The 18,536-nt window shown below is 47.6% G+C and overlaps 1 protein-coding gene across 1 annotated transcript in view; it reads left to right on the top strand.

Moving 5' to 3' along the window:
• The first annotated feature begins 1,965 nt into the window (after positions 1–1,965).
• LOC144738727 (calcium-binding mitochondrial carrier protein SCaMC-2-B-like) overlaps positions 1,966–18,536 on the top strand; it is a 54,094-nt gene continuing 37,523 nt past the window's right edge. Inside the window, exon 1 of the mRNA XM_078621719.1 lies at positions 1,966–2,287. Coding sequence (XP_078477845.1) covers positions 2,120–2,287 — 168 coding nt within the window. The 5' untranslated portion in view covers positions 1,966–2,119. The remainder of the gene's footprint in view (positions 2,288–18,536) is intronic.

The following is an 18,536-nucleotide window of genomic DNA, read 5'->3' as shown; positions in this document are numbered from 1 at the left end:
TTGTGTGGTTTCATTGGATTTTCATCATCAAAGTCCTCGTGAGTTTTACTTTCATTATTTAAAAAAATATATTTTTTCCATCCATTTGTCAATCGAGGGCCTCCGCACGCCGTCCAGGTGATGGGGAATCGGTTGGACATACTTGGCCCTTTAACACGTAGGCTTTCGCGACCAATATTATTCATAATCAACGTTTTTTGGTTTAGATCGCGTTATTTATAAATGTGTCGTAAGCGTATTATTAAATAAGATACATTACAATTCCTTATAGGGGAAACAAACACTAACTGATTACTAACGTAGCATAATCACAATAAAACACATGCCAAATGATTACTAATCTACAACTCGCATCGTAACAATTGCCTGATTACTAATCTAGTATATAATTACAATAACCCCTCCCCCCCTCAAATCGTTGCACCTGATGAGTTAATGAGTTAATGATGACGTCACCCTGCTGCTGCTCTATATAAGAACGGGAGACAGAGTAGAGCCTCACCTTTTTGGCGAATTGCCCGATGATGCTGGATGCAATTACCAGCGAAACGTCGTACAACTCAAATTGTAAATGTTGTGGTTTCACGCTTCAACACGCTGGTGTGGGGCTAAAGCAGTGAACTATTTTGTCTTTTGTCAATGTGACACTTTTTTACTGATTGGCCGTGTCGGGTGGTGGAGGGTTACGACACATTTATAAATAACGCGATCTAAACCCAAAAACGTTGATTATGAATACTTGGCCCTGCTGGTCAATGTGGGGTGGGGGTCGTCCATAAATGACGTCACGCACCTGGGGGGGGGGGGGGAGTCAGACATTTGTGACGATGTGTGACGAGGGGGGGGTTTGATAAATGTGACGTCACATCAAAATGCGCAACTTTAAATAAATATAGAATTGTTATAACACTAATTGTTGGAGCTTGATACAGTAAATTTAGCTGTGACGGTCCCACCTGATGACGGAGACTTGTGTTGTCTCCGAAACGTCGTGATTTATTATTTTATTTTTATTATTATTTCTATTATTTTTATTATTTTTTTACCTACACGACTTTACCGAAAAAACCTAAGAGTACTGTATATAACAACACTCCTACAACATCAGAGTGCAGCGCCACATTAAATACGCACTTCAATGACAATAGTTTAAAGCGATTTGAAGCATGTTTTATTTTCAAAATGGACATATGGTTTTGGGTGGGGGGGGCAGAGCTTTGTGACGTCATATTTGAGGGGGGGGGGGGTCTGACTTTTTGTGACGCCGTGTGACGAGGGGGGGGGAGTCAAAAATCGTCCAAAATCGCGTGACGTCATTTATGGACGGCCCCGCGGTAATATGACGGGGTCTTGAGGACCCGTTCGGATCTCGCTCGCCGCTCATCGGAAGCCCTGGCCGGGAATTGAACTGATCAGGTAAGTTACGATACGGACAAGAAGAAATAAAACGAAAAATAACCGAACCTCGACTTAAAATTGTGGCAATGTATCGAATCGTAGCAGGAGAAGGTCCTTTTCCATGGTCACTCGTTTATAATATGACGTGTTTCCATGGTTACTCGTTTATAATATTACGTGTTTCCATGGTTACTCGTTTATAATATTACGTGTTTCCATGGTTACTCCTTGCTTTGGTTTCTGGTTAAGCCAGTGTTACTTTGCTTTTGTCTACTTGTTTCTATATTATTAGCTAATAATAATCTTTGTTTTTGCCTCTTCTAAATGGTTTAACACGTAGGCTTTCGCGACCCAATATTTTTTAAATGTTAAGTTATACGTTGCCATGGTGACGCGGTGTTGGGAGAGGGGTGTGTGGCTGGAGGGACCGGAAACGCGCCCCTCCCCCTCGCAGCGACGTCACCACCTCCCACTAGAACATTCCAGCACGTCGTGACGTCACTTCGCAGGTACGTCACGCCTGGGCACGCTACAAATGACGTCACCGATCATGTCACGCCCCCCGCCCGTTGAAGCCACGCCCCCCTCCCCTCCTCTCATTAACCATCGCGTGGGCAAAGCCAGCGCTGAGGAGATTTGTGTGTGTTTTGTTGTCAGAGACGCGCTCGCTCCTTCGTGTAAGCTCCCACCGTTTGTACCCTTCACTTCGACGAGGCGGAGAATGCTCGAGAAGCTGGCGGAGAGCAGCGCCATTTACCGCAAGGAGAGGCGTCGGCTCTCGCGTCTTTTCGGCCTTCTCGACGTGAACCGCGACGGTCACATCTGCGCGCAGGACCTCACCGAGGGCGCCAAGATCCTGGGCGTCAATCGCACGCAGAGCGAGCTCATGGTAAGGACTCGCTCGACGGCGAGTAGAATGAAAGTTGTTAAAAAAGAGAAAAAGTAAAAAAACGGCGGGAAATTTTTTTGAGGTGGTGGTTTTTTTTTTGGGCTTTCAAGAGAGCGGCCTTGTATTTGGTAGAGCGGATAAGCGCCGGCGGAGGGTCACGCGCGCCCTGATTGGTTGCCGAGCCCGCGCGTGCCACGCTTTGGCCAATGGGCGAGCAGCACCTCGGCTCCGCGTGTGCGAAATGTATAACGTCGCCGGCCGTCGTCGCCTATAATCGCGCCGGTTCACGCGAATTAATCAACGGTAGATCATTAACGACAGATAATTAACGACGGGTAATTGTTTAAGGACAACGGCTCCCCTCCGTATGCCGTGCCCCCTCCTCTGTGCATCTCGTGTTAATACCCGAACATTGATTATTTTTGAGGCGTGGGTTTCTTAGGTTTCGCCGTTAAACCGGCGTTTTGCATCAGCCACGTGTCCATGGGGGTTGAGAATGCACAGTGACTTAGACACACAGCCGATATACAGTATACTAAACATTGTAAACTGTTGATTATATTTAGTTTATCGCGTAAGGCCCACTCGGCTATGTAAGGAGGGGGGGGGGGATTATGGGCCGTGGCAACGTACGCAGATGTATTTGCAGAGGCGCTGGTGTGGCGCTTAAGAATGCGAGTGTTTGACAACGGCGGGAAAGTTAAGATAATACATTGTAAAGGATAAAAACAAGTTAAAATCTTGCCACAAAAAACTTGCGCGCGTGCGGGAACTGTTGCTGTATCGTTGGTAAGCTTGTAATGGTAGTGGCGAGGCGCATAGCGATTTGTATATGGAGATTTTTTTGTTATACTAAACTACAACTCTAAAACTAGTTTTTATTTTACCAGGTAAGGACCACTGAGCTATGTAGCTCTTTTTCAGAAGTCACGAATGATGGCTCGACGGAGAAGTGGCTTTACCGTGTGGACATTTATAGTGGTGGCCAAATATTATAAAGTGAGTTGATTTATAAATGTGGAGGGGGGAAAAAAACCCGGAGAAAAATCCACGCGACCACAGTGAGAGAGACACCGCAAACTCAAAATATATACAGCAGCAGGCGTCGCGTTCGGAATCGAACCCATGACCTCTTGTATATCAGGTGAGGTCGTCAACATCTCCGAGCCACCGTGATGAAGATGAGCGAGAGAGACACGCAAACTCCAAATATACAACGGGTATCAGGGTCGGGATTGAACCCATGACCTTCTGCATACCAGGCGAGGTAGTTAACATCTAGCCACCGTCGTCATGACGAGAGAGAGAGAGAGACACGCCAACTCCAAATATACAGCAGTAGTCGGGGTCGGGATCGAACCCACACACTATTGTATACCAGGCGAGGTAGTCAACATCTAGCCACCGTGACGCCCCACAACACCACATGTGTGAGAATTGGCGGTCTTTAATGGGGCTTAGACCCCCTACCCCTTACTCTTCTTGTTTTGTAATTCTTACATAAGTCAGGAGGGTTTACCGGTAGCCCTCGCCGCCGATGTTCAGCCGTGGCTAAATTCACCGAGCAAATGTCCTCATCGCTACTTGCCTACTCCACAGATTACCATGCGGCTTATCAACACAACTTCCTGTGTAATTAAGAATACACCTTGGCAAAGCCTTGCTGACTTTCTCCGTTATACGCTCTAATGAGGGTCCTGCATTCGGATGTTCGGCCAATGTCTTTGGCACGGTTGGCTATGTATGGTGGGGTAAGAATCTTCTTGGTTCTTTCGGTAAAGTCACGTAGAAGGGAAATAATAAAACAATAAAAATAAAACCTAATAAAATAATAATATAATATTTGTTTTTATTTCCCTTCTACGTGACTTTACCGAAAGAACCAAGAAGATGAATCCCTGCAGTCACGAAAGCTTTAAATCGAAATTTAGTGGGGTAAGAAGTTTAACAGACACCGGAATCTGAATATTTATACTGGAGGAATGAAGCGCTTTTTTATACAGATGTCCAGTAAAACACTTGTGGGAGGAGACACGGGAGTAACCCCAACATTCACGGGATGGATAACACTCAAAGTTTTGCACAGACGGATTCAACAATCCATTGCCGCACTGCCATATTGTGGTGGCCTCGCCAACTCTGAATGGAAAACGGCAGCGGATTTAGCTCTACTAATCCACCAGGAGCTTAAGTCTCCTCTTAAGAGGCTGACTTTTGTTCAGGTTACATAATGGGTCACCTTGTGCCGGAGTAAAGCGGCATTTTATGAGTGCGTTTCGGGTGACTGCCATTCTTTATCGCCCGCTATATATTTTACCGGAGCGTCATTTGACGCATGTGTTTTTTTATCATGGTACCTTTTTGCCAGTATCAAAACATAAAAAAAGTTTTTACCCTTTCTGGCAATAAAACACAGGAGGCCTTCAGATGTTCAAACACTAAATGGAAACATTTAGCAAGGAACCAAGTCCGCATTAACCACACACCTGTGGTGAACATGCAAACAAACATGCTCTGAAAGTATATGCATTGTCTTTTTGAAACTGAGTTTTTATTCATAAGAGGTTTTTTGGATTAGATCGCGTAAACATATAAATGTGTCGTTAAACCCGCCGCCACCCGACACAGCCAACTAGTAAGGGTTGCCACGTAAACAGAACGTGGCCAATTCGTCACTAGTACAGCACTTCGGTGTTGGAGAGCCAAGCCACAATATTTACAACACACCGGTGGAGATTTTACGCTGGTACAATGGGAATGGACAAGCCCCGACCCCCTCCGGTGCTACTATCGGTCAGGGAGGAGGATGAGGGGGAGTCACCCGTTTGTTATGGAAAATTATGCGCCGTGGCAACATACTGAGACGCATTTGCAGCCGCGCTGATGTGGTGCATCCGAATGCGCGGGTTTGGCAACGGGAACGTTAGGTAAATAATACATTGTAAAGGATAAAACAAATTCTTGCCCCAACAAAACTGTGCGTGTGTGGTAATTGTTGCTGTATTGTTGGTAAGCTTGTAATGGTAGTAGTGGTGAGGCACATAGCGATTTGTATATGGAGATATTTTTTTTGCTGTACTAAAGTCAAGCTCTGAAGCTCGTTTTTATTTTACCAGGTAAGGCCCACTGAGATGGTATGTAGCTCTTTTTCAGAAGTGAACTGGCTATCACGATTGATAGCTCAACAAAGTGGCTTATCGTGTGGATATTTATAGCAGTCAAATAATCTAAACGCATATTGCAAAATGTGGAGGGAAAAGCCTGGAGGACCCTGAGAAAAATCCACGCGTCCACGGGGAAAAAAACATGCAAACTCCAAGTATTCAGGCGTCAAGATTTGAATCAAGCCCACGACCTCCTCCATACCTAGCGAGGTAGTTAACATCTGGCCACTATGGCGCCTTTTAGTCAAACTTTATAACGTTCATTCTAGATTTGAAGTTTTCGTGACTGCAAGGGTCCCATACTCTTTGTTTTTTTCGGTAAAGTCACGTAGTTAAAAAAGAAAATAAATAAATTAAATCACGACGTTTCGGAGGCAACACAAGCTTCCGTCTTCAGGTGGAACCGTCACAGCAAAATTTTATAACGTTCCTCTGGAGCCATCCACCTCCAAACTCCAGATGATCTAAAATGTCTCTGTCAGGCCATTCATTAGAGAGACCACCTCACCCCAATACTAAAATTCACCCTGTAGCTCCCAATTCAATCGCAGATCGATCCCGACATTGCACTGGGCGTCTCCCCGTGGACTGCCTTCTCGTCTCGCTCTGCCACCCCACCCCTCCCCATCAGCACACTCGCCGGTCCATCAACCAAAAGAGCATCTCTCGAAATCCCCCAGTCGACGTTCGTCCGGTGTGTTGAGGTCACTCATTCTCCCTGTGCTACCCTGGTAAAAAACTAAAAAGAATAATGAAAGTTACGACAACAGGAGCAGCATTAAAAGTGTGTTGCCTAGAAAAATGGAAGGAACCAGAAACAGTGGAAGACCTAACTGATAATGGCTTGATTATGACATAAGAGATTGGTGCCAGAAAGCTGTGGCACTGCTTGGGCAAATTGTCACCAAACGGAGAGGAAAGTTGAAACAAATGACAAAATGTCCAGTGGATCTGCCCATAGACCGTGATGATGATGAATAGTCTTTTCCTCCCAGCCCTCCGTGCTGTCGATTCCCTGCCTCTGTTCAAGTCCAGGCCCAAGACGTTCTTCTCCCCCTGCTCTGTGTACGACCTTTGTATACAATAAATATGCTTCCCACTGTTTTTATGTAGAGTCTTGGGATACGGTCACAGATGCTGTATATATATCCACATTTTCTGTTGTACTGTATACACAGACGGATGTCCACATGAGTATTCATGGAGACTGACTTGCATTTTTCCCCTACAGTCTTACAATGCGGTTATATTTTGATGCTATATAAATCCACATTGTATTTGATCGCACTGCGTCTTGGGGTGCGGTCACATTTAGACGCCATATAAGTCCACATTGTATTGAATAATGTTTGTAATTTTCATTAACAATGTCCTCAGCGGACGTAATCTATTTCCTGGCTGTAGCAATGCGTATTCTGCGTCTTCTTTATTAATAGAACTAAGGCACGGCTCGTGGCGCACGCCTGGACTAGCACTTGCGTACAGGAAGTCCTCCAGTCAAAGGGAACGAACGGAACAAGACCAAACAATGGATCGTACATCTGTCCCAGCCATCCGCATGGATCGTGCACATGGGAAAGAGGTTGGCGAGGTTTCACTAAAGTATGTTAAAAAAAAGTAAGTTACGTCCCGATACACAGAAGACCCATTGTGCCGCGCCAGTCAGGCGCCGCTGTGGTCGGTGGGTTCAAGGTTGGCTGGGAGAGACGGAGAGAAAAGGCAGCTTTTACCCCCTCCTCCCCATATCTCCATGCAAACAATTCTGCCGTACAGTGACACGATACTGCGACACAAGCGAGCGTCATGCAAATTTATGATGACAGACGCATTTGATCTCTCTCACGCTCGGTGTTGAGTCAGCGGGGAACACTTTGTTCTTTTCAGAGGGGGGGGTGGGTGGTGAGTCACTGCTGATTGCGGGGCCTAACCCACCCAGGTAAGCGCATGCCGTGTGGAAATGCTGTAAATATTTTTTTACGCAGGGCTGTTATAGCTGGAGTGATGGGGTGGGGGGGATTTAATATCGTTATCGGGAATGCATCGCTTGTTGGAATTTGGTCATAACGCTAAGGGGAGGTTTGTGCCTAGATAGTGGCATCCACCATGCATTCACGGGTGTTTAATATTTTTTTTAAAATAAATAGATTGTTTAAAAACCTGGTGCCTGAATGCATCATGTGTACCCATTACACACAACTTGTGTCAATTAAAAATGCGTCAGATTCCCACAATACAAAATGCACCACCGTAAGCAATGCACAGTAACACCCTTCATAAATAAAATAAAAATACCCTTGCCGATTTAGACTCGCCTGCTTATAAAGTTAACGTGCGTAACTTGCCTAAGGCCTCGTGACTGGAATACACCACATCTCAGAAGCGGAGAAAGGTTGAGCCTGGATAGTAGTGCTTGGATGGGCAGTTCACCATGCCTGGACTGATGTTATAGGCTGCTTCGAGGCTACGCACCTCCGATTTGCACGCTTGTGCTGCGTGCGGTTTGAAAGAAGTTCAACATCCATACGCAGTGGGCAGAGCAGCAAAAAAACATTGTTGCAATGTACTTGTATGCTGCCTACTTCCGACTTGCACAAGTATGGTCTAATAACCCCCACGTACAAGCAAACTTTTGGATTGGTTTTAACCTCCTGGGTCTCATCAGCACATTCCACCTTAAACAAATCTTGCTGGATAACATCTGGAAAGGCAAGGGGCCAATGGACTGAAACTTTTTGCTTTATATGTGCAGTCATGAGAACTGTGATATTTTGCCTTTGCCCTTAAATGTCCACATGACATAATGAGTTTGTGTACGAGAATGCACCTCCCCCTGGGACATTGTAGGGTGGCATGGAATTTAGGAAGGCAGTGCTGTCTCGAAGCAGAGGAGGGGACCCTATTAGGGTAGGCGTGTGGGCACTTGGAATGCATGGTCACGAGATTGGGAGGCTAATGTATCCGGTGTCTTGGCGTGTGTGGATTGTTACCCCTTACCGTATTCTCCGCATTATAAGACACTACGGAAAGTAAAATGCACCCAAAGTTATACAGATCTAGTCTCGCACACACACAGCTACCGGATTATACAGCTTGCTCCATAAATGTTTTAACACTTATATGGGACTATCGTTTTTAATGGAAAAAGAACGGATAATACACTGTAAAATGATAACAAATGTATTTCGATTTAAAGCTTTCGTGACTGCAGGGATTCATCTTCTTGGTTCTTTCGGTAAAGTCATGTAGAAGGGAAATAATAAAAATAAAACATAATAAAATAATTCTCATGACGTTTCGGCCACAACGCAAGTAGCCGTCCTCAGGTGGAGAACCAAGAAAACAAAAGTATGTTAATAGCTTCAAAAAGTCAGTTCCACCTATTCACCATCATTGTCAACACATGCCTGGAATCTTCTTCGGGTGGTCTTCAGTGCCCGGAGGCACATTTCTTGTGGTCTTGTTGCAAATTCTCGGAAGTGTTAACATTTTTTTGAAGCATCCTGTATTATAAAGCTCACCCCCAACTTTTTTTTGCTTTTGAAATACAAGGAAAAATGTGCATCTTATAATCTGGCGAACACGGTATAACTATTAGCACATCATGGATAGTCGATGCTGTCTGTGGTGTGCAATGGTTAGCACGCTGGGCTTTAAATCCACGTGTCGGGCATTCAATCCTCTGCCGTTGCAATCGGAGGGCATTCCCCCACCTCCGTCCGACCAACGCTATTAACGGGTATACAGCAAAGTTGGTCGATTTTGCAGGTCGTGTCTAATGGGGTCATGTGTGGGTATTCCGACCTCTTCAGAGACTTCGAGATTTGAAGGTTTCGTGACTGCAAGGATTCATACTCTTAGTTTTTTCGGTAAAGTCACGTAGGTAAAAAAATGAAATAAAAATTAATAAAAATTAAATAATAAAAATCACGACGTTTCCGAGGCAACACAAGTCTCCGTCATCAGGTGGGACCGTCACAGCCAGATTTGCTGTATCAGCTGTATCAGCAAATCTGGCTGTGACGGTCCCACCTGATGACGGAGACTTGTGTTGCCTCCGAAACGTCGTGATTTTTATTCTTTTATTTTTATTAATTTTAATTTATTTTTTTTTACTCTTCAGAGACGCATAACCAGCGTGGATGAGTAGGCCAAAGACCCTCCAGTGAAGGCTCTCTCGGGGAGTTTTTCCCAAACTCGCGAGCCCTCGCGCTCCGCCTTCCCCCCCCCCTCCCACCGTTCAAATGCAAATGAACTCGTTCCACGCTGCACGCGCCGGATGATTGTTAAAACACGTTCCCGCGTGATGCGCACTAAGCATTCTGCATCACGTTACACGTGTACACACACGCACGGAACACATGCACGCACACACACACTGATATCTTACTCTTAATTTGAAATGGCTCTATTAACGCAGACATCGTTGATTGCTTGGCGCAGTGTTCTTCACTCATTTTCGGGGGAGGGGGGGTGGGGTTATTCGGCGGTAAGACATGAGTGTGAGGGCCACCACATCACCACATTTGAAACCGCTGGGGTTTGACAGCAGTGCGATGATGGTGGTGAGTACACTATGGGAACCTCATTTGCCAGTAAAAATATGATAATTGTTTTTTTACCCTTCTATCTGGCAACAAAACTGACACCTTTTTACAAGGAGTCATGCTTGCATAGACCGCAATACCTGCAGTCATAATACAAGCAAAAGAACACAACTCTGATAATGTATGCACTGTCCTTGAAGTTGATTGGTCCACACCCGAGACAGCTTTCCTTAGAGCCTAGTCTCACATGGGTTGGACCATTATCAGAGTTATGTTCTTTTGTTTGCATTATGACTGCATGTATTGCGGTCTATGCAAACATGACCCCTTGTTAAAAGGTGTCAGTTTTGTTGCCAGATAGAAGGGTAAAAAACCAATTATGATGGTGGGGAGTGTTTTGACATTCTCGTATTGTCAGGGGCCGTACGTCAGGGGCTGGTACTAAAGGCCACCAGGGGGGCCCGCCAGTGGCCCCCGCGGGCCTTGCAGTGAAGAATACCGGCCTCGTGCGTCACGGGGGGGCGGGGGGGGTTTAGCATTCCTTCGGGCGTGTGTGGCACAGAACAGAGGTCGCAACCGGGTACCCGATACCCGTACCCTACCCGATACCCGGCTACCCGTACCCAGCCGGGTACGGGTACCCATTTGCGACCCTGGTGCGGCCGTTGACGGGTAAGGAATGAAAACCCGTTTGCGACCTCTGGCACAGAACGAGTTGCTTTGTATTTGAATTGGAGGAGCAAATTGGTGAACGAGGATGGACGTTAGCGTGGTTGGGGTTGGTGGGGTGAGTTCGCGAGAACCCTCCCCTAGAGGTTATTTGGGGCACTCTCTAGTGGCGGGCCTGTCCACCAAGAGTGGCACGAGCAAGCAATCGCAGCACTGCAGCTTCCACAAGTACGGCTGCGTTGTTTAATGGTCTTCTTCTTGGTTCTTTCGGTAAAGTCACGTAGAATGGAAATAATAAAATAATAAAAATAAACGATGATAAAGTAATAAAATATTAATTTATGTATTGTGTTTTGTTTTTATTATTTTATTATTTCCATTCTACGTGACTTTACCGAAAGAACCAAGAAGATGAATCCCTGCAGTCACGAAAGCTTTAAATCGAAATTGTTTAATGGTGTTCTGCTGCTACTTCTGCTGCTTCGTTTCCGAGACTTGGTCTCGTGATTTTCGCCAGCCTGTGATGTCAATGCATTGGAATGCACGGGTGGGTGGGTGCGAGTGAGTGAGTGCAAGGGGCCCCAGAATGCCCCTGCTGGCTCTTGAATCTCCTCTATGTGCAAGAGGCGCCTCCCCCTGTTCTTCATGCTCCGGCGGCGAGAAAAAAGTCTCCCCGCTTGGGAGCTGCTTCCAAACTCCCCCCCCCCCCAGAGGGCTTCGCATGGCGCTGAGGGTGCACCACGTGACGTGGGGGGGGGAGTTGCCGGTTGCGTTTTTCTTGACGAACGCGAACGCTCTGTGCACCGGAATATTCTCCAACTTTCTTTTGCGACTCGCTCTCAACGCGAGCTTGGAAGCGACCGCCGGGGGTGAGGTGTGTCCAAGAGGCCGGAGCGCCGAGCTGCCAATGCTGAGAGCCTGGCTTTGAATCCAAGCAGCTGTCTTTGATTAAAGCAGTCCTCCTCGAGTGTTGCCAGCTGATGGTGGTCTCGGCGAGATCACCAATGACTTGCACGGCGACCCATACACTCACAGAGAAAAGACCCTAAGACTCGCTTTTAGACGCACAGACATGCAGGAATCCATGGGGTTTTTTTGTCCGTTCATCAGTGAACCGGGCTGGGGCTGAGGTCATCAACTCGCTACATTTGCATTAAAAGTATTTAGGGAAGTGTAAACAAAAAATGTCAATTCACAACTCAAACCGGGTTCTTACTCAAATGAGTGTGGGGTAATTTGCCATCCGAAGCCAGTGCTGGAAGCCCCTCTCTCTGATGACAGCGACGAGGTGACTTGCCTTAGAGTACGTCTTGAGTGCTTTTGTCAATCCACTGCTGGATGACGGCCTCTCCGGGTAAGGGCATGTCGAGGGGGTTATATGATCATACTTCACCACTGGTCAGCCAGCAGTAAATGGCACTGTTGAAGGTGTAATGGATAAGTACGTTTGCTGAACTGGGCAAGGTTATTTTAAAAGCTCGGGGAAAAGGGATCGTTGAACAGAATTCCAAAGTGGAGCAGTGTGAGGGAAGAATTTGGGAGAGACGTATAGTGACCTGCAGTGTGGTGAGTGAGTGGGTGAGTACGTGGGTGGGCGAGTGAGTGGGTGAGGACTATGTAATGTACGGTGAACTTAATACGCACAGCACGTAGCCAGCCGTGCTAGTCGGAGGTTTGGGAACGATTCCGAGGTGAGGGGTGATGCTTAACCCCGCCCTGTTTGTATTTAAAAGAAGACTGAACACATATACATAAAATCGCAACACAAATCTTAAAAGAAAAAAAATATATGAAAGGTGACGTTTGTGTAGTGGTCATTCTTCATAGCACATTGGCCGGGAGAGAAACACTGTACAATAAGAGTGCACTTAACACCACAGGGCCTCATGCGAATAACTTTTTTAACACGTTTTCTGATTACCAATGTTTAACTTTGGATACGAATAGTTACAAAATAGTTACTATTGAGCAACAATAATCAAGAAGTACTATTACTAAGAATTCCATTTTATATACAAAGTAAAGTCATAAAATGTTGCTGCGGAGAATGCTCGGCATTTTCGGGAAATGTTAGGGAAATGCAACGTGGCATTAATGCATTGTAGATGTCATTGATGGCAATAAGTTGTGATGAGTAGGACACGTGTATGCGTGTTTGTGTAGAAAGGGCAGTTTGTGTGTACGTTGAACTTCTTTCGCACCGTACGTAGTCCACCATGCTAATCGGAGGTGCAGTGTTGAATCTTTGGGCGGTGTTGAGTCTATGGGCAGTGTTGAGTCTATGGGCAGTGTTGAGTCTATGGGCAGTGTTGAGTCTATGGGCAGTGTTGAGTCTATGGGCAGTGTTGAGTCTATGGGCAGTGTTGAGTCTATGGGCAGTATGTATGTGTGTACGTTGAACTTCTTTCGCACCGTACGTAGTCCACCGTCCTAATCGGAGGTGCAACGCCTCTTTAGGTAAATTGTTTTCTTTTTACAGTTTACCGCCAAGCGGCGTTGCAATATCGCCCAGAGGTCGGTGACTTGAGACAAAGATAAGGATTTGCATGTGTCAGGGCACTTGGGCAATATCCTCGGCAATTCCAAAGCGCCTTTACACGCACAGCTCATCTCGACCCCTACCATTGCACCCCCTCCACTGCCGCAGTCCAACCGCAGGCATTGGGTACCCCGAATGCAGCAGGGTGTTGGAATGCTTTGAGATTCGACGCCCCCCGGTGCAATTTTAACCCAGGTCGCAGTGCGTACGCGGCACCCCGTCGCGCATTCGGGAGGAGGTTTTGCCGATCTCTTACACCAGGGGTCGGTACAAAATTCAGTATTTCAAGAGCCGCAATGCATCTGAGTACATACTGTACTTACGTACATATCGTCAAGAAGCAGCCCGTAAAGAGCCGCATGCGGCTCCGGAGCCGTAGGTTGCCGACCCCTGTCTTACACGGTACGATTGGTGGGATAGGTTTGGTGCGTGTGCGACTTGGTAACTGCTCCCGTTGGGCAAAGAGGGAATGTTTAAGTTGGTGAAGTGGGTTTTGTCACTCGGGGGCAATACGTCTGGTGCGTGTGTTTTTGTTGTCAATTAAGTCGTTTGCGAGAGATTGTTTGGCAAATTTGGACCCGTGACATCGGCGCACGTGGCTTGCTGCTTGGAATAACATGACGGGATCTCTTCTCAACAGCCTCTGCGAAGTGGATGGCTCGTAATATTTGTGGCTGATGCACCCGCAGTAGAGTATTCGCCAGGTCGGCCGCTGGGCTTGAAACGTGAACCGCTGTAACAATCGGCGAACGCGCCACCAATGGCCGGGGCGTGGTGCTGGCCACCCACCCTCTCGTGTGCCGTGCCAGCCCACAGAGGTGCTCGCTCTACAGAGGTCGCAAACGGGTTTTGATTCCTTACCCGTACCCAGCCGCACCAGGGTCGCAAACGGGTACCCGTACCCGGCCGTACCCGTACCCTACCCGGCCGGGTACGGGTAGGGTACGGGTATCGGGTACCTGATTGCGACCTCTGGGATGAAGCCATGTTGCAGGCGCGGGTGGGTTGATTCTAGGAACTTGAATTGTGAGAAGAGACAAGACGTTGGGAAAGGAGTAACAAACGGTGACTCACCAGTGACTCACGGTCTACCCGTACCTGGGCCGCACCAGGGTCGCAAACGGGTACCCGTACCCGGCCGGGTAGCCGGGTATCGGGTAGGGTAAGGGTATCGGGTACCCGGTTGCGACCTCTGTCGCTCTAACAGCACTTGCCCCAACAGTCTGTCACAGGCTACACTGCGGATCCTTTTTCTTTCTGTGGTGAAGACTGCAAGAGCAGATCTTGGGAGGCCGGGTGTTGACCGCGCGCAACAGTTTTAAGCAGAAGGAAGGAAGCAATGGCACACGAGCGGGAGGGGGGGTGCGGTAGGTGGCATCGGCGGCATTCGCCATGGTGACCTCCCGTCTGTGTTTACAATAAAATAAGAATTCCCCGAAGTGAGTTTCTGTTTTCGCATTTGATTCATTCCGAGAGTAGCGGTAGCCTCCTGCCACCTGGCCGTTATGTCCCTCCCTGTTTATTTTCCCGTTTTGCAATTCCCACGATTTGTCGTTGAGCCGAGACTCCGGTGACACAGCTGGCGACACGGTCGCGTTGAGACCTCCGTTCTTCTTTAAAGTCACGTAGAAGGGAAGTAATAAAATAATGAAAATAAAACATAATAAAATAATTCTCACGACGTTTCGGCCACAACGCAAGCAGCCGTCCTCAGGTGAAAACCAGGTCTGTCGAGGCGACAGCGTCTGAAGTCACGAAAGCTTTAAATCGAAATTTAACTTCCGTTCTTGTGAACTGAACCCTGCTCCCCAAGCTTCCCTTGGCCCCCCCCTCACCCCCCCTGCCCGCCTGCCTTCTGGATCCCTTGTGGCCACGACCAACTATCCCCCAACCTCTGCCGCAAGAACGGCGCTCTCTCTCTCTCTCCGACTGGTGGGGATGGTTCTGTCTTGACAAAGCGAGAAATGCTCCTGAGGTTCTATCGGCATGCGCGGCTGCTCTTCCTGTTTTCATCCCCGTCAGACCCCCGTGTTCCCGGGACGGGTCCAATCACAATGGCCCCCCTTCTGACCGTGCTGTTTCCCTCGGGCCTCTGCTAAACATAGGGTGTTTTTCTTTTTTGTCTGACGTCCATACCGTTGTTTTATTGTGTTGGGGAGAGAGTCGGGGTGAGGTTTGTGGGGGACAGGCAGTGGGAAATACGAGAGGCGCACGCGCGCATGCGCTGGCACAGACAATGCTGGCACATGTGGCTCCGCAACGCTGAAATATGAAATGGCTCCACCCGCCCTCCCCTCTGCACCCAAAGATAATGATGCCCTGTGTAGGCTTAACAGGGATTTTTGGGGCAAGTGCTGTAAGCGAGCACCTATGAAGGCTGGCACAGTACGCGAGAGGGTTGCCACCCACCCTCTCAGCACCACGCCCGACCGCCTTTGTCTCCCGAGTGCTGATGTTTTTACACGCCGCACCAGGTACTCATTTGAAGCCGTGACGATTGAGGGGAGGAGGCCCAGGACCGGTTCAGATAATCGTCACTGGTGTTGTCCGTGAGCGGTAATTGAACTCGGGTCGCCAGGTTCGTAGTGCAGCGCGCTGACTGTAACACTCCCGCTCCCCACACACACACCCGCCACATTTAAAACAAAAATGTCATGCTCCCCTCCTCCCTCTCCTGGCCCTTTTATATACATGGCTGGCTCCATCCGTCTGATCCAAGTTCGGACTCGAGAACGTAGGGCTGTAGAGAGAGGGGGAGGGCATCTGGGGCCACTTTGCCACGAGTCTCATATCTGAGGGGGACCTCGAAGTGGAGAGGCGGCTTCGAACAAAGCAAATGGGTGGGGGGGTGGCTCAGAGAGGACCCGACGTGCCCCCTACGGCCGTCGAAAACCTTTCGGTAAAAACCAAAAGACTTTCCTCGCCGACTCTGCCTGTGTGTGGCTGTGTGTGGCTGATGATTTGTTGTCCGCTCTGATGTTTGAGGAGACCACCACGCTTGGGGGGGGTGGTCGGGGGAGGATGTCGCGATTTTGTTTTTGGAAATGTCTCGGGCGTGATTGACGGCGCTTGTTTTTGCGCATGTTTTGTTGGCTTTTGTTAAAACATTTTTTTTTAATACTTTACAAAAAAACATTTTCCTCCAGCTGCCCCAAACACGCGGCTCGAAAATAAATAGCGGAATGGGAATAGAGATGCATTTATGTCACAACCCCGGCTCGAAAATAAATAGCGGAATGGGAATAGAGATGCATTTATGTCACAACCCTGTCAAGTTAGCACAGTGAAAGCTTATTTTCACTCGTGTTTTTTTTCACACAGATCATAGGTCACAGCCCATTGTCATCTATAGGTCATGAGATGATTGAAGGGCAGAAGTCCTCTTCCTCCATATCTTTGCGCGTTAATTTACAAATAATGAAAAACCCCCTGATGTTCTCTACAGTCTCATGATGAAGTTCATCTGCGTTCCCACGTCTTGAGATGCATTTAGATGCTAGCCTCTTACCAAGTCATGGATACTCAATCAGCAGAGGGCAGTGTAGTGAAATTCATGTGTGTGCTGTATATGTATGTTCCCAAGTGGGTTACCCCTCACCATCACAAGTGATTGGATGGGTGACCGTCAGCTGTTGTATGTACGTACGTTGAACTTCTTTTGCACCATACGTAGCCAACCGTGCTACTCGGAGGTGCAGTGTTGGGTCTATGTTTAGTGTTGAGTCTATGGGCAGTGTTGAGTCTATGGGCGGTGTTGAGTCTATGGGCAGTATGTATGCGTGTTGAACTTATTTTGCACCAACTGTGCCAAACGGTAGGTGGATGGGAAGGACAACAAACTAAACGCAACAAGCAGTTTTCATGAAATGAGTTTTCAATCTAGATGACGATTTAAAGGTGCACACCTCCAGTGGCTTCCTAATATCGGAAGGATGAGCGTTGCGGACGGCCGCAGAAGCGCATCTGAAAACACCGCGCGATGCGGTGGCCACCGTCTTTGTTCAGTGGCTAGCGAAAATCCGCTGTGAGGATGACCGGCGTTCTCGTGATCGTTTATACTCCATGACGAGATCAGCGAGGTCTTGCGGTTCATTTGTGGCAAGCACTTTGTGGGTAATATAGGCGGCTGCTGGATTGATTCGTCAGCACAGTGAAATGCAATTGTTGTACTGTATCGATTTAAAGCTTTCGTGACTGCAGGGATTCATCTTCTTGGTTCTTTCGGTAAAGTCACGTAGAAGGGAAGTAATAAAAGAATAAAAATAAAACATAATAAAATAATATAATTCTCACGACGTTTCGGCCACAACGCAAGCAGCCGTCCTCAGGTGAACAATGAAACACCACCAAGCTTGGAGCGTATATTTAAGCTGGGTTGGAGGGGGGTAGAAGAGCATTTCCCATAAATATGCTAAATTCCTCTTGATATGCATATTTTTTTGTCAAGGCGCTCTTCTTCCCCCCTCCAACCCAGCTTAAATATACGCTCCAAGCTTGGTGGTGTTTCATTCTTCACCTGAGGACGGCTGCTTGCGTTGTGGCCAAAACGTCGTGAGAATTATATTATTATGTTTTATTTTTATTAATTTATTACTTCCCTTCTACGTGACTTTACCGAAAGAACCAAGAAGATGTTGTACTGTATTTAAATGTTTTGCTTGTCTGCTCCCCAGCGTGGCGAAGTATGCCAAAACAACCCCCACAAATGACACGGCGTGCGGGGGAAGACCTCATCCAGCAGTGGACAGGCGTAGCTTTACTATTTAGTTTGTAGTGTTTAGTAAGTGGAGCTCGGCGAGGGCTCTCCAATTCACACCCTTCTCCCAGGCCTCTCTCCTCTCCGCCCCCCGCACCTCGTCACCGATCCGATGTCTGCTAAGTCCACTAACGTCACTAGGCTGCTCTTGTTTCGCGCTCGCTGCCAACTCGCGCTGTGAACCGTGCCCTCCGTGGATTTTTTTTGTCGCTGCTGAACGCGCCGCCATACGGCATGCACTGTAAATCATCATAATTTTTTTTTTGCTCTCTGGGGGTTTCGGGTTCTCGCTGCGTAATGTTAGCGCCACGATGACCGTTTCTGAGTCGCTAATTTGCAGGATTGTGCCAAGCCGCTGGTACCGATGACCGTGCTTCACTTTTTATTTTCACGCTTTGCATCTCAAGGTTGTGAAAGTGGCTGCGAATGGCTTTCTTAATCGAATGTCGACTTAAAAAGTGGACGTGAAGCTGCAGCCCTGAAATGTTTTGCTCTCTTCTGTCACTTTTGGCGAAAGGGCCCATCCACTCAGGAGCTCCATTGAATGGAATTGTCCAAAAAGACGACCCCAATATTG

The sequence above is a fragment of the Lampetra planeri genome, unplaced genomic scaffold (genome assembly GCF_965212315.1).
Source record: "Lampetra planeri unplaced genomic scaffold, kcLamPlan1.2.h2 scaffold_114, whole genome shotgun sequence".
NCBI classification, from domain to species: domain Eukaryota; kingdom Metazoa; phylum Chordata; class Hyperoartia; order Petromyzontiformes; family Petromyzontidae; genus Lampetra; species Lampetra planeri.
The sequence above is the reverse complement of the archived record's forward strand: the minus strand, read 5'-3'. Positions and strand labels throughout refer to the sequence as shown.